The sequence below is a fragment of the Miniopterus schreibersii genome (genome assembly GCF_964146895.1).
Source record: "Miniopterus schreibersii genome assembly, chromosome: 1".
In the NCBI taxonomy this organism is placed as follows: Eukaryota; Metazoa; Chordata; class Mammalia; order Chiroptera; family Miniopteridae; genus Miniopterus; species Miniopterus schreibersii.
Window position 1 is genome coordinate 114,483,395 of NC_138101.1, and position 25,939 is coordinate 114,509,333.

The 25,939-nt window shown below is 35.3% G+C and overlaps 1 protein-coding gene across 1 annotated transcript in view; it reads right to left on the minus strand.

Moving 5' to 3' along the window:
- Positions 1-25,939, minus strand: part of LOC308546976 (coiled-coil domain-containing protein 7-like) — a gene marked incomplete at both ends in the record, with an annotated part of 109,375 nt that overhangs the window by 51,809 nt on the left and 31,627 nt on the right. Inside the window, 3 exons of the mRNA XM_081116513.1 lie at positions 2,856-2,912; positions 4,226-4,287; positions 7,948-8,114. Coding sequence (XP_080972639.1) covers positions 2,856-2,912; positions 4,226-4,287; positions 7,948-8,114 — 286 coding nt within the window. The remainder of the gene's footprint in view (positions 1-2,855; positions 2,913-4,225; positions 4,288-7,947; positions 8,115-25,939) is intronic.

Sequence of the window (25,939 nt, forward strand, 5' to 3'; positions counted from 1 at the left end):
TCCCCAGCACTTGTCATTTGTTGATGGTAGCCATTCTGACAGGTGTGAGGTGATACCTCATAACAATTTGCACTTTTGATATTATTTTGTATTACTTTCAACATAGTTGTTAGGCAATCATATACTTTACAAAGTGTTCCCCCTGATATTTCCTGTACCTACCTGGTACCATACATAGTTATTGCAATATTATTGACTATATTCCTTGTGCTGTACTTTATCTCCCCGTGACTATTTTGTAACCCCCCAATTTGTACTTCTCAGTCCTTTTACCTCTTTCACTCAGTCCCCCAACCCCTCTCCATGGCAACCACTAGTCTGTTCTCTGCACCAATGATTCAGTTTTATTTGTTCTTTAGAATCCGCATATAAGTGAAATCATATGGTATTTGTCTTTCTCAGAGTGACTTACTGAGCATAACTCCATCCATGCTATCACAAATGGTAAGATTTCATTCTTTTTATAGGTGAGTAATATTCCATTATATAGATGTGCCACAGCTTTTTTTTTTCTTCCCCTCACTCATCGATTGATGGGCACCTGGGTTGCTTCCATAGCTTGGTTATTGTAAATAGTGCTGCAATGCACATAGAGATACATATATTCTTTCAAATTAGTCTTTTGGATTTCTTCAGATAAATACAGGAGTGAAATTGGTGGGTCACAGGCAGTTTCATTTTTAATTTTTTTAGGAAACTTCATGCTATTTTCCACAATAGCTGCACCACTCTGCATTCCACCAACAGTGCACAAGGGTTCCCATCCTCCACATTCTCATCAACACTTGTCATTTGTGGATTTACTGATGACAGACATTATGACAGGTGTGAGGTGATATCTCATTGTGGTTTTAATTTGCATTTCTCTGACTGTTAGCATCGTTGCGCATCTTTTCACATGTCTATTGGTCATCTGTATGTTCTCCTTGGAGAAGGGTCTATTTAGGTCCTCTGCCTAATTTTTAATTAGATTGTGTGTGTGTGTGTGTGTGTGTGTGTGTGTGTGTGTGTGTGTGTGTGTTGAGTAGTGTGAGTTTTTAATAAATTTTGGATACTAACCCCTTATCAGATATATCATCATGAATAGTTTTCCCATCAATGGGTTGTCCTTTCACTTTTTTGATGACTTCCTTTGCTGTGCAGAAACATTCTAGTTTGATTTAGTCCCACTGGTTATTTTTTCTTTTGTTTCCAAAAGGGAGTAGTTTTAATAAAAAAAGAGAGAGTACATAAGTGAAACAGAACAATATTGACAGAGAGTAGATCTATACCAATGGAGCTCAAGGACTGAAGCAGCAGCCATGAGAAAAGATACTTAGGAACTTGAAAAAGGTTTTACACCATATTGTGTAATGTAACCCTGTCCTGTGCTTCCCTGAAAAGTCATGCATAAAATTTCTACTACTATATTTTTTAGAACTATGCTGTTGTTGGAGGATGTGTTCCACTGGCATATAAGTAGGCGCAGAGACTTCTTTTTTTTACTATGATGAAGCATCAGGGACCAGAATTACCCTTTCACCTTAAACTAGTTAAAAACTGGACAAAAATAAAGAAACAGCAATGTTCAGACATTGGAAAACAGAAAGCATAAAGCAGTAATCCCTGAGAGACAACAAGGAAAAAGCCTTAAAATGATCATGCCAGCTTATTGCATGGAGTTTCTAGGCCACAACATAAGGAAGATGAACCCAAAAAGAGTCTCCTTTAGTTCAGAGAAAAAGTTTAGAGTTTTGGCAGCTAGAATTAACAGGGCACAGTACTACACAGAAACAAGCTTCACAGATTAAGAGAGGGTGAGCTCCATAAATGTGCAGAGGGTTTGGCACAGAGAGGCTTTCACTATCCACTTCAAAGCTCTTTCTATCCTACCTAGACAGGATCTCTTGATCAGAAGTCTATATAGAACCTGGGAGTACTGTAGAATGTATATCTGTCCTTGTTTTACAAATTAGGGTTTTGCAACATTAGGGTTTAAAGCTAATGTCGAAAGAGGACAGGATTCCCATCAATTTTTTCTAATCAAATCGTATTTTCCACTTCTAAACTGTATCCCATAGTATACATTTCATGATTGTTAGAAAATTCTGTCCATTATTAAAACATAAGCAAGGTAATTTCTCCTTTTTGGCAACTTGTCAGAAGTTTAACATCCTAGTTCTAGCAGCTTTGGCTACAGCTGAGTACCTACCAGTAGCATTAGTCTTTATGAGATGATCTGTAATTAATTAGTAACAAAAGCTACAAATGATCTCTTAACTTTATTACTGTTCCACCTTAAAGGCCTGCCACCCCTGCAACATTTCAGTAGTATATTCTATTTTATTTTATTTTTTAACCCTCACCCAAAGAGTGAGGATACTTTTTTCCATTGATTTTTAGAGAGAATGGAAGGGAGGAGGGCGGAGGGAAAGAAAAAGAAAGAGAGAAACATCAATGTGATAGAGACACATGGATTGGTTATCTCTCACAGGCACCCAGCTGGGGGCAGGGATCAAGACTGTAACCCAGGTACATGCCTCTGACCAAGAATCTAGCCCGTGACCCTCCAGTGTGCAGTCCAATGATCTAACCGATGTGTCACACTGGCCAGAGCCCACTAGTATATTCTAATCACACCTAAAATCCTCCATTCCAAGTAATATGGTGCTCCTCAAAAATGAGTATTTTTTATAACATCTAACCTTAACTAGAAATTTCAATACTTGCTTAATAGCCAGCTCAACTGTATGACTCCAAAATTAAGGGAATCTATTTTGCAACAATAATTGTTACTTTAAATTATAGAAAATTATAGAAATTAATGCCCTCAACAGAGGTTAATAACACTGATGCTTAAATGAGTGGAAACTTACGTGGCTCGGTTGCAGAAACATCCATAAATTCTTCAGTTGAATGGGTTTTTATAAATTCTGAAATAAGAGTGATTTGTCATAAGTTTCAAATATCAATTATACGTATTAATTGAATTTAAATTTTATAGTTTTTATTTCAACAACTCATTCAAGAGAAAAAAAATTCTAAGAAAAACAGTAGAGCTGCCAACATACAGATCTTCCCAATTGGGCAACCGTGGTAATGTCTGAAAGAATGTGCATAACAACTGAGTGATGTGAACTCGCCATTTTTTCAACAAAACTTGTTTTTCCTTTTATATTCTCTTAGTTAATGTTACCATCATCTAATCTCCATTCTTTTTATATCCAATCACCAAGTTTTGCCAATTTTATCAGGTACATATTTCTCAAATCTGCCCCTTCTCTTTTACTTGTGCTCTAATATAGGCACTTATTACACACCTAAGATACAGCAACGATTCTCTTTCTTATTCCCAGACCCCAAGTCTAGCTCCTACAATGTGGCCAGAATAATCTTTTAAATTAAATACAATGTCACTTCCCTACAGAAAATCTTCAATGAGTCCCTATTATATTTAAATAAATAAATAAATAAATAAATAAATAAATAAATAAATAAATAAATAGTTCTTAGCACAACATTCAATCCCTCTGACTAGGCTCTCTCCTACCTTATCCCTGCCTATTGCTTTACAGTCTAATACCAATCCAGTTGTAATTCCTCATTCATTCTGTTCATTCATACTATATCTTCTTAAAATACCAAATATCTCCCTTCTTCATTTAACTAAGTCCTATTCGTGCTTTAAGGTTGCATAAAATTTTCCTCTCTCAAATTGAACAAATTGGCTCCTTTCTGTAGACTCACACTGCAGATTACACAAACAATTATCATGCATGACACTATGAAAAATGATATTTCATGTGCTTGTGACCTTAGTAAGTTCTGGGTTTTATAGAAGCAACAACAAAATTTTATTCATTTTATACACTTCTATAATCTGCAATATAAGAACTTTTATTGAAAGTATCAAACTCACTATTTTTTCAAATTCACTATTAAATATATTTTTAATTAAATTTATTGAGGTGACAATGGTTAATAAAGTTTTACAGGTTTCAAGTGTACAATTCTATGATACATTGTCTATACATTGTACTCTGTGTTTACCACCCAAAGTTAAATCTATTTCTGTCACTGTATATTTGACCTCCTTTACCTTTTACTACCTTCCCCCTTTTCCCTCTAGTAACATCTTTTGAAATTTACTATTGTATAATTTCATGGCTACAAACTTTTAAACTGTAAGTCTCAAAATGTTAATGTATTTAGGAAACCTCATAAAAGCAAACACATAAAATATCACCTTCAATTTTCTGCTGTATATTTTCATAACTTTGCGCTACTTCTGATGGATTTTCACTATCCCTGTAAAATGTCAATAAATAAAACATATTTATTACCAAAGAATAAGATTCTTAAATAAGAATTAGAATATACACTCTAGACATATATAGTTTGTAAAATAAAATTTAACATGTTGTTTAACCTTTATTCACAGACAATAAAGTAAATTATTAGCAAATAGGTATAAAAGTCAAACTATGTAATTTTATAAATTCTATATATTCTGTGAATAAAATTAGGTATACCAACAACATTCACAACAAAAATAGCAAAAATAAATTGGATAGAAACATGAAATTTCTTTTTACCAATGTATTATTAATGGTGCATGCATTAAAAGCACAAGTTCTAGAGTCAGAATACTTGGCTCAAAATCTTTTTTACCCACTTAAAATTATGTGAGCTTGGGTACTTAAGTTATTTAACCTCTCTGAGCTTCAGTTTCTTCATCTGCTAAAACTAAGGTATTAGAGTACCTGTTGTTTAATGCACTTGTAAGGATCAAAGGATACATGCAAAGTTCTGAGGAAAATACCAACGCACATCAGACGATTAAATTTAAGGTATTAATATTAACATATGATAAAAAACTAATCTCATGCCTCAATAGATATTTCAAGGGAATATATCTGAACCTCTGAACCAAGGATCTATTGTGCAACCCCCATTGGCACCAACTCATGTACCACTCCCTTTGTCCCTTTAAGTCTAGTCATTGACAAATGGCGCTATGAATAAAGTAATTGCATAATAAATAGTAGCCCCTCCCAATTATGGGTACTTTCTATTTTAACACTATAAAATTAAAAGGCTTAGTTTATGTTTAACGAAAACAATGTTGTTTATAAATGTAAATTTTACTTAGATAACTTACTATACCAGGTGTGATTAAACATAACAGAATAATAGAGGAACAAATGAAAAGATATCCCATGTTCATGGAGTGAAATAGTTAACATTGTTAAAATGTCCATACTACCACAAGTGATCTACAGATCCAATGTAATCCCTTTCAAAATTCAAAATTCCAATGGCACTTTCCATAGAAGTAGAACGCAGACTGGTCTAGCCACTATGAAAAACAGTATGGAGTGTCCTCAAAAAATTAAAAATGAAACTGCTTTTTGACCCAGTGATCCCACTTCTGGGAAAATATCCTAAGAATCTTAAAACACCAATTCAAAAAAATATATGCACCGCTATATTCATTGCAGCATTATTTACAATAGCAAAGATCTGGAAACAGCCCAAGTGCTGATCAGTAGATGAGTGGATAAAAAAGCTATGGTGCATTTACATAACGGAATACTAGCAGCTATAAAAAGCAAGAAAATCTTACTTTTTGCAACAGCATGGATGGACCTGGAGATTATTATGCTAAGTGAAATAAGCCAGTCAGAGAAAGACAAATACTATATGATCTCACTTATATGTGGAATCTAATAAACAAAATAAACTGATGAACAAAATAGAAACAGAGGCATGAATACATGGAACAGACTGACAGCTGGGAGTAGGGGAACTAGATGAAAGAAGGTGAAGGGATTAGCCAAAGAGCACACATACATGAAGCACAGACACAGACAACCAAGTGTGGTGATCCCAGAGGGAAGGGGAGTGGGGGCTAGGTAGGGGTGGGCAAAGGGAAGGAAAATGGGGAAATCTGGAATAGTGTCAACAATAAAAATAAAGTTTAAAAAAAGGGGAAAAAATCCTAAAATTCATATTGAACCAGAAAAGAGCCTGAATAGCCAATAAAATCTTCAGAAAAATTAAAAAAAAAAAATTTTAAATAACAACAAACCTGGAAGAATCATATTTCCTGATTTCAAATTATAGTAATCACTATATTGTTGTACTTGCATAAAAATAGGCATATAAACCAATGGAACAGAACAAAGAGCCCTCATACGTGCAGTCAATTCATCTATGACAAGGATGCCAAGAATACACAATGGGGAAAGGATAGTCTCTTCAAGAAATGATGCTGGAAAAACAGACTATCTACATGTAAAAAGAGTTAAATAGTATCATCATCTTATACCATACACAGAAATTAACTCAAAATGAACCCATAAAACTCCTAGAAGAAAACATGGCGAAAACTCCTTAAAACTGGTATCAGCAATGATACTTTGGATATTACACCAAAATCACAGCCAACAAAAGCAAAAACAAACAAATGAGATTGCATCAAATATAAAAGTTTCTATACACCAAAGGAAATGTCAACAAAATGAAAAAGCAACTTACAGAATAGGAGAAAATATCTGCAAACCATATGTCTGATAAGAGATTAATATCCTAAACATATGAGCAACTCATACAAACCAATAGCAAAATCTAAATAACCCAATTTTTTAAATGGGCATAGAAATAGACAAATAAATAGACATTTCTATAGAAGATATACAGATGGTCAAGAGGTACATGAAAAGGTACTCAACATCACTAATCAACAGGGAAATATGAATCAAAACCACAATGAGATCTCATCTCAAACTTGTTAGGATGGCTATTATCAAAAGTGTTGGCAAGGATGTGGAGAGAGAAAACACTTGTACACTGCTGTTGATAGTATAAATTGACACAACCTGTTTTGATAACAGATTTCTCAAAAAAAATTTTTTTAAAGAACTACCACCCATGTGATCCAGCAATCCCATTTCCAAATATATGTCCAAAAAAATGAAATCTATATATTTGAAGATATATCTGCACTCCTCTGTTTACTGCAATATTACCACTGCCAAGATATGGAAACAACCTAACTTACAGTCAGTGGATAAATGGATAAAGAAATTGTGGTAAATATATACAACATAATGTTATTCATCCATAAACAAAAGGAAATGTTATCTGTCACAGCAAGGATGAGCCTGGAGAACAGTATGCTAAGTGAAATAAGCCAAACAGAGAAAGACAAATGATCTCACTTATATGTGAAATCTCAAAAAGTCAAACTCTTAGAAACAGAGAATACAATGGTGGTTTCCAAGGGCTAGGGGTTGGGGAAATGGGGAGATGTCAATCAAAGGGTACAAACTTTCAGTTATAAGTTCAATAAATTCTAGAGATCTTATGTACATCATGGTATTTACAGTTAATAATACTATTGATTGTATACTTGAAATTTGCCAAGAGAGTGGATCTGAAGTGTTCTCACCACACACTATATATATATATATATATATGTATATATATATATATGAAAAGGTACATATATATACACATATATATATTTCCCTATGCAATTTTAAATAATGATGTTCATGAATAATAAAATATTTAATCATATTTTAGTTTGCTATTCATTATAAAAGCTACCTAATCATACTAAAAAGAGTAAATAAGTCAGATATTTCAAAGACACCAATGTCCAAAAGAACTATCTAACAATAGCCACAGCTACCAAGCATTTGAAATGTAGTTAGTGGGACTAGGAAATTTGTTTTTTAATTAAATAGAATTTTAATTTTAATAGCCACATATGGCTAGTGTCTACTGTATTAAATAGTGCCATTTCAAACTATTAAAATTTTCAAATAGGAAAAAACTGACTAGACCTTCCTTTTTGACTTAGAAGCTCTACATGTAGTATATCTGAAATCTTATCTTGCATTTGTTACTAATTACATACCCATTCTTGTTTTTAATTCTATTAACTCATATTTTACTTACTTGGGCTTAGATAGCATGGCTTTCAAGGAGTATTTGGATTCTTCTTTAAGGCGCTTTTTCAGTTCTTCAAGTTTTTGCACTTGCTTTACTATTTGTGAAATGCTTAAAGTGACTGCTTTATCAGGTGCTGGAAACTCTGCTTCTGAAAAACTTTGATCTTTACTTATCTAAAATAATAAAATTAGCAAGGTACTTAGGAAATGCCCATTTTGTTCCCTTAGCTCAAAGAAATTTCATTGTTTCATTTATTATATCTAAATAATTTTGTATTATTCTTATCTATAGCTAGAATTTTATATCCTTACCTATTTGTAAAATACTAATATTTTACAAATATACTGATATGAGCAATTATCTAGCAAAAGAATCATAGCTAAGTGTTGACTTTTACATGTCAAAACTCAAATTCAATCTTCTGTTTATTATTTTAACATTTAAGAATTTTAAGCAAGTGCAGTAACAATTGTAGCAGCATTAAATGAAATTGAAATTACTTATGAGAGAATTTAAAGTAATTACTACCTCAAAATCCATTCTAAGAATACTCTTACTGTGATAAATTATGGAACGACACAATAATTTGCTCTCAAAGGCTAATATCTTCTACTACTAACTCTGAGAAGTTATATAAAGGTTTATAGAGCTGGCATTCCTCAGTCTGCATGAGGAAGACTAAGACCCCTTTGGTTGTTTCAAACCTTTTGAAACACACCAAGCTACAAAGTGATGAGCAGTCGGGAGAATCAACAGAGTCCACTATATAAGATGGCAGACGATAATTGGTATTCTAGGCAATAAGTCTATTTAAAGAAAGTTCAGCAAGAACGAGTGCCCAAAAAATCACAATAAAAGAAACCTAGAAACAGCCAACATGTGGAGACACAAGCAAGAACAGTACATTGAGGTTAGAAAGTTTTGACAGGACCTAGAGAAAAGTAAAAATCCAGGACCAGATGGCTTTACTAATGAATTCTAGCTTTGGGAATTTAAGTCTTCATTTTAGTAATGGCTGTTTGGACTAGGGTTATGATATAAACATCACAAGTAAATATGGGGCAATGTACTCTAAGTCTGAGATTGGGGAATGCAGTACAAGTGGAAGGGAAGCGGGAAATCTATGGAAACTCTAAGTACAAAGTCAAGATTCCAAAGAAGAGGACACCAATCATAAATTGAGCTAAAAGGTGGTGCAGCAATCAGCTACAGTTATCAATTTATTGTCTCTCAGCTAAAATCCATTCTTCTTTGTCCTGCTTATGTTTCTTTTTTAATAGGTGGTATGATGTTAACCTTTGTCAGTAGAGGGTTCTAGACACTAGATTAAAAGGAGCTTTTCTTTTTGGTTCTGTTCTCTCTCTCTCTCTCTCCTTAAACCTAGGGCAGTGCACAGTATATATTTTGTAATGCTCACCTCCAGCAAGTTTCAACAGCACCACCTCCATGGGTGACTTCCTCGCAAGGTCCCTAGTTTGGCACATTCTCATAGGCAGCTTCTCCCAGAACTGCTTATTAAAATCTACTACTCATACTGAACCTTCTGAACCTTCCTTTGGGAAGCTTTCCAGCATACCACTCTGTGAACAGCTTCCCAGCAAGAGAGCACAGGTTCCAGCACAACAATTGTAAAGTATATAGGCTACCTGCTTAAACATTTCTCTAGTGCAGCTCACCATACATTCTGAAGGCTTCAACATGCATCTCTTTTCACGCAACAAGATCACAGGCAGTAACCTCACCAGCATGTACTAACAATAAAATGTATCAGCAATAAAAACAAGATTATTCCAAGATCTTCAAATGTTAGTGTGCATAATAATCCTCTAAGGGAGCCTGTTAAAGGGGCAGATTCCTAACGAACACACACACACACAAACTTTTAATTCAGTATGTCTGATTTGGAGCTCTGAAATGTGTATTTGTAACAGGTATCTTAGGTGGTATTTAAACATGATCCATCAATTATACTTTAAGGGACACTCCTTGAAAGGCACAAGATAATACAAATACTTAGACAATGTATCATATACACAAAATTACAAAAATATCAAGCAACTGTGGGTTTAAACATTGAAAAACTTGGAATCCAAAATCAGAAGTTTAATTGTATACTGAAGATTCCTCCAAGTGGTTATGAATGCATAAAACAGGATTTTAGTCATACTATAGATGATGGGTATTGGCACAAAGGTGTAACCATTAGATATGGAGTAATTGACAGTTATTTAGGACATAAAATGAAGAAGATGCAGAAAATGGATTAAATATTAGGGATAAAAGGAATCAAGTTGTCAAGGTAAATTACCACATTTCTGATTTACCCAGTTGGACAGTGTTACTGCCACTCACTGAGACAGAGAACACTGGAAGAAGGATGAGTTTAGTGGGGAGAAATTTTACTTTGACCCATTGGGTTTGAGGTAGGATAATTTAGTAGGCTAATTATATACATGTCTGGAGTTCAGAGGGTGTTTCGAGCAAAAGGTGTATATTTCTAAATTACCATCATAAAGGTAATACTTGAGTGAAAAAATGGGATGAGATTGCCTAGGGGGAAAGTTTAAAGTAAAAAAAGAAAAAAGGGAGACATAAGATGAAACCTTGAGGCACTCCAACATTTAATGGTTAGATAAGAAGGTAACTCTAAAAAGGAGAAAGCCAAAGAGCTAAAATTAAAATAAGGAAGGGACCAATAACATTAACAATAGCTGAGGTAAAGAAAATTGCCTGTTGAAGTTAACAACATATAAATTGAAGAGAAGTATGCAGAATGTTTTCTTTGTTATGGGGACAGAATCCAGTCTGGGTAGGCTGAGAAAAGTTTCAGCACAGAGTATGGTAAATTGATACCAAAAAAAAATAAAATAAAATAGCTCTGACCCTGTAAAGGATGGTCTTCAACTTAACACTTAAGATTTTATCAAATAATCCATAAAAAACTTCAATCTTTTTATTTCACACCCCTAGTTTCGCTCTTTCAAGGAAAAAGTACCCAGATTAACCCCTTCACTAAGTGCTAGTTTATGAGAAGATTAACACTTTTTAAGAAAAGTTCAACAAGTTTCATCATTCTTAAACTATCTGCAGTGTTTTTCTTCCCTCTCTTTTATAAATTTTGGTTGTTGCTTTTATTCCCCAACAATAATCTAAAAAATATTTCCCTCATGTAAGTATATTTGCATATAAAATACCTTTTTTTAATGTGCTGGTTAATAAGATTATATAGGTTTCAAGGGTACATTTCTATGATACAGGATCTATATATAGCATTGTGTGCCCACCACCCAAAGTCAAATCATCTTCCCTCACCATATATTTGGTCCCCTTTACCCTTTACTACCATCCAACCCCCTTCCCTCTGGCAACCAAGAGTTTCAGTTTTATATTCTGCATATAAGTAAAATCATATTGTTCTTAGCTTTTTCTCTTTTTTGTTTTTTTATTAAATTTATTGGGGTGACATTGGTTCACAAAACCATACAGGTTTCAAGTGTACAACTCAACAAAATAGCATCTGCACAATGTATCATGTGCCCATTGCCCCAAGCAAAGTCTATTTCCCTTCCCATTCTCCCCACTTTGTCCACCTCTACCTACCCCCCACCCTCCTTTCCCTCTGGCTATCACCACACTGTTGTTTGTATTTATGTGTTTTATATAAATATAGGGGTCTTCTTTTCCTGATCTCTTCACCTTCCTTCATCCACCACCTGAACCACACTCTCCCCTGTATCAGCTGTGGAATCTAATAACCAAAATAAACTGACGAACAAAACAGAAACAGAGGCATGGATAAATGGTTCTTAGCTTTTTCTGACTTCTTTCGCTTAAAATATCTTCAAGGTCCATCCATGTTGTCTCAAATGGTAGTATTTCATCTTTTCTTGGGGCTAAGTAGTATTCCATTGTATATATATACCACATTTTTAATCCAATCATCTATCCAAGGACACTTAGGTTGTTTCCATGTCTTGACCACCATGAATAATGCATATATCTTTACAAATAAATGTTTTCAAAATTTTCAGGAAGAAATCCAGAAGAGGAATTGCTGGTTCATATACTAATTCTATTCTTAATTTTTTGAGGAGCCTTTATACTTTTTTCCATAGTGGCTGTACCAGTTTACATTTCCACCAGCAGTGAATGAGGGTTCCTTTTTCTCCACAACCTCTCCAACACTTGTTATAACTTGCATTGTTAATAACAGCCGTTCTAACAAATGTGAGGTGGTATCTCATTGTAGTTTTGATTTGCAGTTCCCTAATAGTTAGTGACTTTGAGCATCTTTTAATATATCTGTTGGCCATTTGTGTGCCTTCTCAGGAGAGGTGTATGTTCAGGTCCTCTGCCCTTTTTCTTAATTGGTCTGTTTTGTGTTGAGTTGTATGAGTTTTTTTTATTTTTGGTTTTTTTTAAAATGTAGAGGACTCTGTTGACCATTGAATGGTCTTTTATTTTATTTTATTTTATTTTAAACATATCTTTATTGATTTCAGAGAGAGGAAAGGAGGGGGAGAGAGAGAGATAGAAACATCAATGATGAGAGAGTCATTGATCAGCTGCAGCCTGCAACCCAGGCATGTACCCTGACCGGGAATCGAACCCAGATCTCCTGGATCCTAGGTTGATGCTCAACCGCTGAGCCACGCCTGGCAGGGCATGAGTTTTTTATATATATTTTGGATATTAAACCCTTGTCAGAGCTGTTGTTTGCAAATATCTTGTCCCATTTGGTTGGTCACCTTTTTGTTTTGTCGGCAGTTTCTTTTGCTGCACAGAAGCTTTTTAGTTTGATGTAGTCCCATTCATTTATTTTGCCTTACTTCCTTTGCCTTTGGGGTCAAATTCGTAAAATCTTCTCAGACCAAAGTCCATAAGTTTAGAACCTATGTTTACTTCTATGTAATTTATTGTTTCAGATAATATATTTAGGTCTTTGATCCATTTTGAATTAATTTTTGTACATGGGGACAAACTGCAGCCAAGTTTCATTCTTTTGCAAGTGGCTTTCCAATTTTCCCAGCACCACTTATTGAAGAGGCTTTCTCCTCTTTATTGGAAGTTTTGGGTTCCATTGTCAAAAATTATTTGCCCATATACATGTTTTATTTCTAAGCTCTCAATTCTGTTTCTGTTGGTCTTTGTGTTTGTTTTTCTGCCAATATGATGCTGTTTTGATTATCATAGTTCTGTAGTAAAATTTGAAGTCAGGTAGTGTGATACCTCCAGCTTTGTTCTTTTTTCTCAGGATTGCTTTGGTTATTTGGGGTCTTTTGTGGTTCCATACATATCTGATGATTTTTTTTTTTTTTAAGTCATTGGGATTTTGAAGGGGATTGCATTAAACCTGTTTACTGCTTTGGGTAATATGGACATTTTAACTATGTTGATTCTTTTCCAACCCATGAACATGAATATCTTTCCATTTTTATTGTGTCCTTTTCAATCTCTTTTAATAATGCTTTGCAGTTTTCAGTATGTAGATTCTTCACATCCTTGTTAAGTTTATTCCTAGGTATTTTATTATTTTTATTTCAATTGCAAAAGGAATAGTGTTTTTATTTATTTTTGTAAATTTAATTGTCAGTATATAAGAATGCAATGGGGTTTTGTACATTGATTTTTGTAACCTGCAAGTTTATTTGTTTTTGTTCCTAATAATTTTTTGGTGGAGTCTTTAGCGTTTTGTATATAAAGGATCACGTTCTTCATTCTCAATTTGAATGCCTTTTATTTATTTATTTTGCCTTATTGCTCTGGCTAGGATTTCCAGCACTATGTTGAATAAGAGTGGTGAGAGTGGATATCCTTGTCTGGTTCCTGATTTTAGAGGAAGGGCATTCAGTTTTTCACCATTGAGTATGATACTAGTTGAGGGTTTGTCATATGTGGTCTTTATTATGTTGAGGTACTTCCCTTCTGTATCCATTTTATTGAGTGTTTTAATCATAAATTGCTATTGTATTTTATCAAATGCTTTTTATGCATCTATTGATAAAGATCATATGATTTTTATCCTTTGTTTTGTTACTGTGGCATATTACATTGATTGACTTGTGTTTGTTGAACTATCCTAGTGCCCCTGAAATAAACCCCACTGTGGTGTATTGTTTTTAATGTATTGTTGTATTCGATTGGCTAGTATTTTGTGTAGAATTTTTGTATCTGTAATCATCAGAGATATTGGTATGTAGTTTTCTGTTTTTGTGTTATCCTTACCAGGTTTTTGTATCAAGCTTACACTGGCCTCATAAAATGTGCTAGAGAGTATTGCCTCTTCTTCCATTTTTTGGCAAAGTTTGAGAAGGATAGGTATCAAATCTCTGAATGTTTGGAAGATTTCACTAATGAACCATCTGGTCCTTGACTTTTATTTCTGGGGAAATTTTTTATAGCCATTTCAAATTCTTCACTGTCGATTAGTCTATTTAGATTTTATGATTCTTTATGATTAACTCTATGAAAGTTATATGTTTGTAGGAACTTACTCACTTCTTCTAGGTTACTGAATTTGGTAGCTTATAGTCTTTCATAGTATTCTAAAATGATCCCTTGTATTTCTGTGCTGTTTGTGATAATTCCTCCTCTTTCATTTCTGATTTTGTTTATATCAGTTTTTTCTCTTTCTTCCTTAGTGAGTCTAGCCAGGGGTTTGTCAATTTTATTAATCTTTTCAAAGAACCAACTCTCTGTTGTATTAATTTTTTGTATGGTCTTTTTTCTCTATTTCATTCTATTCTGCTCTAGTTTTTATTTATTTCCTTTCTTCTGCTTACTTTAGGCTGCTTTTGTTCTTTTTGTAGTTCTTCAACATGTACTATTAGGCCCTGGTCTGTTTTGCTCAGTGGTTATAGCTTCAGCCCGACTGAAGGGTCTCAGGTTCAATTCTGGACAAGGACATGTACCTCAGTTGCAGGCTCAATCGAAGGCCCTGGATGGGGCACGTGTGGAAGGTAACCAATTGGTATGTCTCTCTCACATCAATGTTTCTCCCTCTTTCTCTTTCTCTCCGACTCTGAAAAGCAATGGAAAAAATATCCTCAAGTGAAGATTAAAAAACAAAGATGTAACGTTAGGTTGTTTACTTGAGATTTTTCTTGTTTCTTTAGATAGGCCCGTAATGATCTAAACTTCCTTCTTATTGCTCCTTTAGCTGCATCCCAGAAGTATTAATATGTCATGTCATCATTTTCATTTGTCTCTATGTAACTTTTCATCTGCCTTTTATTTCTTCTTTGACCCAGTCATTTTTTAGTAGTATGTTTTTTAATCTCCACATATTGGTGGGGGTTTTTTACTACCTTTTTGCAGTTGATTTCTAATTTCAAAGCACTGCAGTCAAAGACTGTGCTTGGTATGATTTCAATCTTATTAAGTTTGTTTAGGTTAGTTTTGTGACCCAATATATGGTCTATCCTTGAGAATGTTCTATGTGCACTGGAGAAGAATGCATAATCTGATATTCTGGGATGAAAGGCTCTGTAAATGTCAATTATACCCATTTGGTCTAATGTGTCGTTTAAGGCTGATATTTATTTTCTGTCTGAATAACCATTCCATAGAGCTGTCAATGAAGTATTTATGTCCCCTGCTATGATTGTTTTTGTCAGTTTCTCTCCCTAGTTGTGTTAGTAGTTGTTTTATGTATTTTGGTGCTCCCTGATTGGGTGTATATATATTAAAAACTATTGTCTTCTTGATGTAGTGTCTCCTTTATCATTATAAAATGTCCATCTTTGACTCTTGTTATTTTTGTTATTTTGAAGTCTATTTTGTCAGATACAAGAATAACTATACCTGCTTTTCTGTGGATGCTATTCACTTGGAGGATTTTTTTCCACCCTTTCATTTTGAATCTTATCTTTTTCTTTCCAGCTTAGATGTATCTCCTGAAGGCAGCATATGGTTGGGTTTTTGATTTTTTTATCTAATCTGCTACTCTGTACCTTTTTATTAGTGAATTCAATCCATTCACACTTAAGGCAATTACTGATGAGGATTTCCTATAGTCATTTTATTTATTGTTTTCTGGTAGCTCTGTGCCTTTATTTTTTTTCCCTTTGTGTTTCTGTCTGTTGTTTTTGTTTGCTAGTATTCCATACTTTTTTCCTCTGTTTCCTCGTTTTTGAAGTTATGTGTCTCAGTTTTGGGCTTTTTGTGTGGTTACCATTAGGTTTATGAAAAAGAAAGTTTCATATATACAGTAGTCCTTTTTCTTTTGAATGCATCTGATATCCATCCTCCTTTGCTAATTCAGACTTTTACCCCTTCCCTTTTTATGTTTTTGTTGTCACAAATTATCCCTGGTTACTGGGCTCAGTCATAGCTTCTACTACCCACTCCTGCAGGAATGCTCTCTAAATCTCTTTGCTCCTCCCAGCTGAAGGGAGTGCCAGCCACAATCTGATTCCTCCACTCTCTGGACTGACCCCTGCAGTGAGCTCCAGGCTGCGGATTGGTATTTGTGGCTCCTTTGAGCTCTTTTCCCTTCTCACCTACCTGGATGGCATGCACTTGCCCCCCTTTATTTATTTATTTTTTAAATCTTCACCGAGGATATGTTTTTTCATTGATTATTTTTGAGAAGAGAGAAAGGAAGGGAGGGGGGGAGGGAAGAGGGAAAGAGAGAAACATCCATGTGAGAAAGAAACATTGATCAGTTGCCTTGCACATGTGCCCACACCAGGGATCAAACATGCAACCTAGTATGTGCCTTGACCAGGGTGATGCTCCAACCAACTAAGTCACACCAGCCAGGACTACTTGCCCACCTCTAGAAGTTTCAATATGCTGATGTCTCAGACATTATTGTGCATTGAGCAGAGAATCCTTTGTTGACTTATAGCTGTTCAAATTGTTGAAACTTCAAGGGGAGAGAATAAGGGGGTCTCTCATGCCACCATTCCTCTGAAGTTACTCTCCCAAGTCTCCAAATTCGTTATGAGGGGCTAATGAGAGACAGACCTATAACTGGAGGGGAATTTGGCATTAAATTAGAAAGACATGAGCATATTTAAACACTGAAAGGAAGGACACAGTTTGAATGGCAAAATTTTAATATACAAGAGAGAATAACTAATCAAATTTCTTGAGAAGTTGAGATGAGACCAAATAGAGGTAAAAGAATGAATTTTATGTACGAGGAGGAACAATAAACTCTGATTAACAAGTGAAAAGGAAGATAGAATGAATATGGATGTAAATAAGGTGGGGGGGTTTCTGTGTACTTGCTTTTTGGTAGCAGAAAAATTCTAACCAGTGACTTATAGTTCAAGCAGTTCAAGTGACTGGATGAAAGTAAAGGCAAAAATGAAACAAAGTGGGTGAGTTTGAAATGATAGCAGAAAACAGTTGAGATCAATTTCAGATGCGATACAAATTCCAGGCAGTATTTGGAATAATTGTGACTGACCTATTGTGTCACTTTCTTTAGCAGTGTTTCACAGCTAAACCCAAAGAGGTAATTACTGCATTTATTCAGGGTTGTGTTTTGTTAGACAAGTGAAAGAGAAGAAAGAAGAAAGGAAAGAGAGAGAGAGAGAGAGAGAGAGAGAGAGAAAGAAAGAAAGAAAGAAGAAAGAAAGAAGGAAGGAAGGAAGGAAGGAAGGAAGGAAGGAAGGAAGGAAGGAAGAAAGAAAGAAAGAAAGAAAGAAAGAAAGAAAGAAAGAAAGAAAGAAAGAAAGAAAGAGGAGGAGAGGGAGGGAGGGAGGGAGGGAGGGAGGGAGGGAGGGAGGGAGGGAGGGAAAAGAAAGAAGAAAGAAAAAGAAAGAAGAAAGAGAAAGAAAGAAAGAAAGAAAGAAAGAAAGAAAGAAAGAAAGAGGAGGAGGAGGGAAGGAGGGAGGGAGGGAGGGGAAAGAAAGAAGAAAGAAAGAAAAAGAAAGAAGAAAGAAAAGAAAGAAAGAAAGAAAGAAAGAAAGAAAGAAAGAAAGAAAGAAAGAAAGAAAGAAAGAGAAAGAAAGAAGAAAGAAAGAAAGAAGAAAGAAAGAAAGAAAGAAAGAAAGAAAGAAAGAAAGAAAGAAAGAAAGAAAGAAAGAAAGAAAGAAAGAAAGAAAGAAAGAAAGAAAGAAAGAAAGAAAGAGAAAGAAAGAAGAAAGAAAGAAAGAAGAAAGAAAGAAAGAAAGAAAGAAAGAAAGAAAGAAAAGAAAGAAAGAAAGAAAGAAAGAAAGAAAGAAAGAAAGAAAGAGGAGGAGAGGGAGGGAGGGAGGGAGGGAGGGAGGGAGGGAGGGAGGGAGGGAAAAGAAAGAAGAAAGAAAAAGAAAGAAGAAAGAGAAAGAAAGAAAGAAAGAAAGAAAGAAAGAAAGAAAGAAAGAAAGAGGAGGAGGAGGGAAGGAGGGAGGGAGGGAGGGGAAAGAAAGAAGAAAGAAAGAAAAAGAAAGAAGAAAGAAAAGAAAGAAAGAAAGAAAGAAAGAAAGAAAGAAAGAAAGAAAGAAAGAAAGAGAAAGAAAGAAGAAAGAAAGAAAGAAGAAAGAAAGAAAGAAAGAAAGAAAGAAAGAAAGAAAGAAAGAAAGAAAGAAAGAGGAGGAGGAGGGAAGGAGGGAGGGAGGGAGGGGAAAGAAAGAAGAAAGAAAGAAAAAGAAAGAAGAAAGAAAAGAAAGAAAGAAAGAAAGAAAGAAAGAAAGAAAGAAAGAAAGAAAGAAAGAAAGAAAGAGAAAGAAAGAAAGAAAGAAAGAAAGAAAGAAAGAAAGAAAGAAAGAAAGAAAGAAAGAAAGAAAGAAAGAAAGAAAGAAAGAAAGAAAGAAAGAAAGAAAGAAAGAAAGAAAGAAAGAAAGAAAGAAAGAAAGAAAGAAAGAAAGAAAGAAAGAAAGAAAGAAAGAAAGAAAGAAAGAAAGAAAGAAAGAAAGAAAGAAAGAAAGAAAGAAAGAAAGAAAGAAAGAAAGAAAGAAAGAAAGAAAGAAAGAAAGAAAGAAAGAAAGAAAGAAAGAAAGAAAGAAAGAAAGAAAGAAAGAAAGAAAGAAAGAAAGAAAGAAAGAAAGAAAGAAAGAAAGAGGGAGAGAGAGAGAGAAAGAAAAGGAGACTAAAACATTTGGAAATTCACTGTGTTGAAGTACATAGTTTCAAAGCTGAAAAGAAAGATGAGTAAAAAGACTGCAAGAAGATACGAGGAATAAATAAGTGCTCTTAACATCAAGAAGTGGCCAGAGCATCTATTGATATGATCATATGATTATTGTCTCTCAATTTGCTTATGTGATGTATCACATTTATTGATTTGTGAATACTGTACCAGCCTTGAATCCCTGGAATAAATCCCACTTGGTCATGGTGTATGATCTTTTTAATATATTGCTAGATCCGATTTGCTAATATTTTGTTGAGGATTTTATCATCTATGTTCATCAGGGATATTGGCCTATAATTCTCTTTCTTTGTAGTATCTTCATCTGGTTTTGGAATTAGGCTAATACTGGTGCCATAAAAAGAGCTTGGAAGTGTTCCCTAATCTTGGATTTTTTGGAATAGTTTGAGGAGGATAGGGGTTAATTCTTTGAATGTTTGGTAAAACTCCCCTATGAAGCCATCCAGACCAGGGCTTTTGTGTGCTGGGAGTTTTTTTTATAACTGCTTCAAATTCATCAGTAGTTACCTGCCTATTCAGATTTTCCGACTCTTCCTGATTGAGTTTTGGAAGATTGTATTTTTCTAAGAATTTATCCATTTCATCCAGGTTGTCCGGCTTTGTGACATATAGTTGTTCACAGTATTTTCTTATAATCCTTTGTATTTCTGTTGGGTCAGTTCTTACTTCACCTCTTTTATCTCTGATTTTGTTTATTTGGGTCCTCTCTCTTTGATTCTTGATGAGTCTGGCTAAAGGTTCATCAATCTTGTTTATCTTTTCAAAGAGCCAGCTCTTGGTTTCATTGATGTTTTGTATTGTTTTCTTAGTCTCTATGTCATTTATTTGTGCTCTGATCTTTATTATTTATTTCCTTCTACTTACTCTGGGCTTTTCTTGTTGTTCTCTTTCTAAGTCTTTAAGTTGTAGAGTTATCGATTTTATTAGAAGTTTTTCTTGTTTTTTGAGGTAGGCTTGTAGTGCTATTAACTTCCCTCTCAGGACTACTATCATTGTGTCCCATAGATTTTGGGTTGTTTTGTGTTCATTTTCATTTGTTTCCAAGAAGTTTTTTATTTCTTCCTTGATCCCTTTTGATAACCCATTCAATGTTTAATAACATGTTATTTAGCCTCCATGTGTTTAAATGTTTTTTAGTGTTTTTATTGTAGTTGATTTCTAATTTCATGCCATTGTGAACTGAGAAGATGGTTGATATGGTTCCAGTCTTCTTGAACTTGCAGAGACTTATTTTGTCCACACAACACAAACTTCAACACTCATTTTTGATAAAAACTCTCAGCAAAGTGGGAATAGGGGGATCATGCCTCAACATAATAAAGGTTATATATAACAAACCTACAGCCAACATCATACGCAATGGGAAAAAACTAAAACCATTTCCCCTAAGAACAAAAACAAAAGAGGGATGTCCACTTTCACACTTTTATTCAACATAATATCTGAAGTCCTTGCCACAATGATCATACAAGAAGAAACAATAAAAAGTAATCACATTGGAAAAGAGGAAGTAAAACTGTCACTATTGGCAGATGGCAGGATATTGTACCAAAAAAATCCTAAAAACCCCACCAAAAACTATGACATTTAATAAATGAATTTGGCAATGTAGCAAGATACAAAATTAACACCTAGAAATCAATGGCATGTTTATACACCAATAATGTATTCACAAGAAGGGAAACTAAACAATCAATCCCATTTACCATTGCAACAAAAAATTAAGATACTCAGAATAAACCTAACCAAGGAGATAAAAGACCTGTACCTGGAACACTATAGGATGTTGAAAAAAGACATAGAGGAAGATATAAAGAACTGGAAGAATATATCATGTTAATGGATTGGTAGAATTAACATCATTCAAATGTCTATATTACCCAAAGCAATCTATAAATTCTGTGCAATTCCTATTAAAATGCCAACAGCATATTTCACTGATCTAGAACAAACAAATTTACATAGAACCCCAAAAGACCTCAAACAGTCAAGGAAATCTTGAGAAAGAAGAACAAAGTTGGAGAGATCACAATTTCAGATATCAAGTTATACTACAAAGCCACTGCGCTCAAAAAGCTTGGTACCAGCACAAAAACAGGCATATAAATCAGTGGAACAGAGGAGAAAACCCAGAAATCAACCCAAGCCATTACCCTCAATTAATATTTGACAACAGAGGCAAGAGCATACAATGGAGTAAAGATAGTCTCTTCACTAAATGGTGCTGGCAAAAGTGAACAGGTACATGCAAAAAAAAAAAAAAATGAAGCTAGACCACCAATTCACACCATACACAAGATTAACTCAAAATGGACAAATGACTTAAGCGTAAGTTGTGAAACCATAAAAATCCTAGAAGAACACATAGGCAGCAACATCTCAGACATCTCTCTTAGCAATATGTTTGTTGATACGTCTCCTAGGGCAAGGGAAACAAAGGAGAAAATAAACAAGTAGGACTGCATCAAAATAAAAAGCTTCTGCACAGCAAAAGAAACCATCCACAAAATGAAAAGTGAGCCCACTGTATGGAAGAACATATGTGCCACTGATACATCTGATAAAGGGTTAATTTCCAAAATATATAAGGAACTCATACAACTTAACAAAAAGAAGAAAAACAATCTAATTTAAAAATGGGCAAAGGTCTTAAATAAACACTTCTCCAAAGTGGACATACAGATGGCCAACAGACATATGAAAAAATGCTCAAAGTCACAAATCATCAGAGAGATGAAAATGAAAACAACAATGAGATATCACCTCACACCTGTCAAAATGGCTACCATCAACAAATGAACAAATGACAAGTGCCCGTGAGGATGTGGAGAGAAGGGCACCCTAGCACACTGCTGTTGGGATTGGTGCAGCCACTATAGAAAACAGTATGAAGTTTCCTCAAAAACTTATAAGTAGAACTGCCATTTGAGCCAGTGATCCCACTTCTAGGAATATATCCTAAGAAACCCAACACACCAGTTAGAAAGAATCTATGCACTCCTATGTTCATAGAAGTGCTATGTACAATAGCTAAGATCTGGAAACAGCCCAAGTGCCCATCAGCAGATAAGTCGATAAAAAAGCTGTGGTACATCTATGCCATGGAATACTATTCAGCTGTACAAGACGATCTCTTACCCTTTGGGACAGCATGGATGGACCTAGAGAGTATTATGCTAAGTGAGATAGTCAGAGAAAGACAAGTATCACATGATCTCACTCATATGTGGAATCCAATGAACAAAATAAACTGAGGAACAAAATAGATACAAAGATATAGAACCATGGAACAGTGGGACAGAGGGAAGGCAGGGGTGGGGAGTGAGAGGGGAAGAAATAAATCAAAGAGCTTACATCCATATATGCATTACCTATGGACACAGACAATAGTGTGGAGAAGGACTGGGGGTACAGGGGTTGATGCTGGGTGGAGATCAATGGGGGGAAAGAGGAGGACATGTGTAATACTTTTAACAATAAAGATAAATTCAAAAAATAGAAGTGGCCAGAGCAGTATTTAAAATAATAATTGGAATGATAGAAATTTCTAGTTCAAGAATGAGTTGCCTGAATTATTAATCTTTAAAGTAAAACAATTTGGTTAATGATAAGTTCTAGAGTGTGACTGAAATTAGGGCCAGAGGTAAATTAAGACATAGATCTTCAGAGATGAGAAAGTCAAGGAACTGAGAAGCCAGCTTTGGGTGTATCTCATACGTTGATACAACTAAGTGTATAAAGAAGAGAATGAGACCAATGCATGAAAAATAGAATAAAAAGAGGTTGGTATATAAAAATAAGAGGCAAAAGATAAGTTGCATTACCCAAATTGCAAAGAAGTACCAATTTAATAAGAGAGTAGGGGCAATAGCGAACTTCACCCAATTCCACTTCTCTGGAAAGACAATGACCAATCTACCACAATCAAAGAACAACTACCAACACTCTTCCAATATCAGCCATATCTATCCTAAAGCAAAGAGTACAAGACCATGAAAGTTTACTCTGGAGACAGTGCTTGGATATCATTTCTATCTTTACTCTTTAATTTATATCACAAATAAATAAATTTCTTTAAAGTTTCTGGGCTTCCAGAGTGTTTAATTGGAGAGATCCAAGATGGCAGCAGACTGATTGTAAGCTACACTGACACTCTCCCAGGACCAACCTGGATTTACAACTAAATCATAGAAAAACCATCCTGAAAACGAGCTGAAGACTAGCTGGAGAGCACCCTCATAACCAAGGAGGAAGAGTGGAGACCACACAGAGACTGGTAGGAAGTGCGGAGGCAGGAGAGGGCTGCCTGGGCTCCCACAGGCAGAAGCTGAAGGTCTGCAGGGATATCTCAGCTGTGGGGGGTTCCCACTGAGGACTCTGGGGCCTAAACCCCAGGCTGGGCTTCCCAGCCAAGAGCACCAGAACTGAGAAAGGTGCCCACATAACATCTAGCTGTGAAAAGCAGCTGGGCTTCTGATAGGCAGCTGGAACTGCAGGCACCCTCTTAAAGAGCCAACGCACAACGTTTTGTATGCAGGCATTTGTCCTTGGACTCCAGCAGAGGGGGAGTGGAGTAGACTGGAGCTGTGTGGAAAGAGTCTGGGGTTCTGAGCTCTGAAGAGTGAAATCAGGGGAAGCCTGTTTGAATTCCTGTGTCGAGTCATTCCCCCAGACTGTGGGAGACAACTTTCTCAGGCTGTGACTTTTTGGATTTTGCCTGAGGGGGAAAGCAATTGCCCCACCTTGCTGGAAAGTCTCTTGCTCTGCCCAGAGGAGTTTCTACAGCCTGAGACTTGTTAAGAGACTGATAACAACCAGCTGCCCCACCCTGTGGAGCTTTTACAGCCTGAAGCAGAGGCAGACCTCAGGGTGCTTTGAGTCTTTGCCTGATCTGCTTTGAGATCCCGGCCATGGAAAAGCAGACTTTGGTGTGCATCTTGGTCCTGTCCAAATGTACCCTACCTACCACTGGAGACTTCAAGACTAGGATACTCAGGGCCAGTCACAAACTGCATCTGACATTAGCCTGCACCAGAGACCCTCCAAAAAGACAGAGAGTCCTGGCAATTCTACCTAACAGTTAAAAACAAACCCAAAAAGGTAACCAAAGTGGGGAGACCAAAAAACAAACCCCAAATGAAAGAACAAGAGAAGTGTCCAGAAAAAGGGCTAGATGAAATGGAGAATAAGTAATCTCTGAGATACAGAGTTCAGAATACTTATTGCAAGGATGCTTCACAGCATGAAAAAAGATATGAGAACTATGAAAAATATTCTGTCAGAAATGAAGAATGACACAGCAGAAATAAAGACTATATTGGAAGGAAGAAACAGCAGATTAGAGGAAGGTGAGGATCGGATCAGTGAATTAGAAGACAGGGTAGACAAAAATCCCTCAATCAGAGAACCAAAAACAAAAAAACAATTAAAAAACAGGAAGACAGTTTAAGAGAGCTGTGGGACAGCATGAAATGTAACAATATTTGTATTATAGGAGTGCCAGAGGAGATCTAAAATAAGCAGGGTTAGATAACTTGCTTGATGAAATAATGGCAAAAAATTCCTAACCTGGTCAAGGAAAAAGTGACACACTTCAGGAGGCAAGAAGAACCCAAAGGGCCCACACCCAGACACATCCTAATTAAAATGCCAAGAATTCAAGACAAAGAGAAAATCTTAAAGGAAGCTAAAGAAAAGTAATCTGTTACCTAAAAAGGAGCTCCCATAAGGCTATCATCTGACTTCTCATCAGAAACTGTACAGGCCAGAAGGGGATGGCATGGAGTATTCAAGGTAATGCAAAACAAGGATCTAAAACCAAGACTACTCTATCCAGCAAGATTATCAATCAAGATAGATGGTGAAATAAAGAGCTTCACAGACGAAAAAAGGCTGAAAGAATTTATCACTACAAAACTAGCATTAGAGAAAATGTTAAAGGGACTGCTATAGTTAGAAGTAGAAATAAAAAGAATGAGAAACATAAGCATAAAGAAATAAAATGGCAATAGATAAGTAACTTTCAACAATAACCTTAAATGTAAATGGATTAAATGCCCCAATAAAAAGATATAGGGTGGCTGAATACATAAGAAAACATGACCCAAACATATGCTGCCTACAAGAGACTCACCTCAGAAAAAAAGACTCACACAGGGTGAGAATGAAGAGATGGAAAAAAATTTTCCATGCAAATGGAAATGAAAAAAAAGCTGGGGTAGCAATACTCATATCGGACAAAATGAAGACTATAAAGAGAGACAAGAAAGGTCATTATATAATACTAAAGGGATCAATCCAACAAGAGGATATAACCCTGATAAACATATATGCACCCAATATAGGAGCACCTAAATTTATTTTAAAAACTTGTAGAGGACTTTAAGGGATAGGTAAACAGCAATACGCTCATACTAGGAGACTTTATCACCCCACTGACTTCACTGGATAGGTCCTCCAGACAAAAAATCTGCAAAGGAACAGTGACCCTAAATGACACACTAGGTCAGATGGATTTAATTGACATTTACAGAACATTCTACCCCAAAGCTACAGAATATACATTCTTCTCAACTACACACAAGACATTCTCAAAGATAGACCACATATTAGGACACAAAACAAGTCTCTACAAGTTCAAGGAGATTGAAATCATATCAAGCATCTTCTCAGACCACAGGGGCATGAAATTAAAAACCAACTATAATAAAAACACTAAAAAATATTTAAACACATGGAGGCTGAAAAGCATGCTTTTAAACAATGAATGGGTTAACAAAGAGATCAAGAAAGGAATAAAAAACTTTCTGGAAGCAAATGAAAATGAACACACAACAACTCCAAATCTATGGGACACAATGAAAGCAGTCCTGAGGAGGAAGTTCATAGCACTACAAGCCTACCTCAAAAAACAAG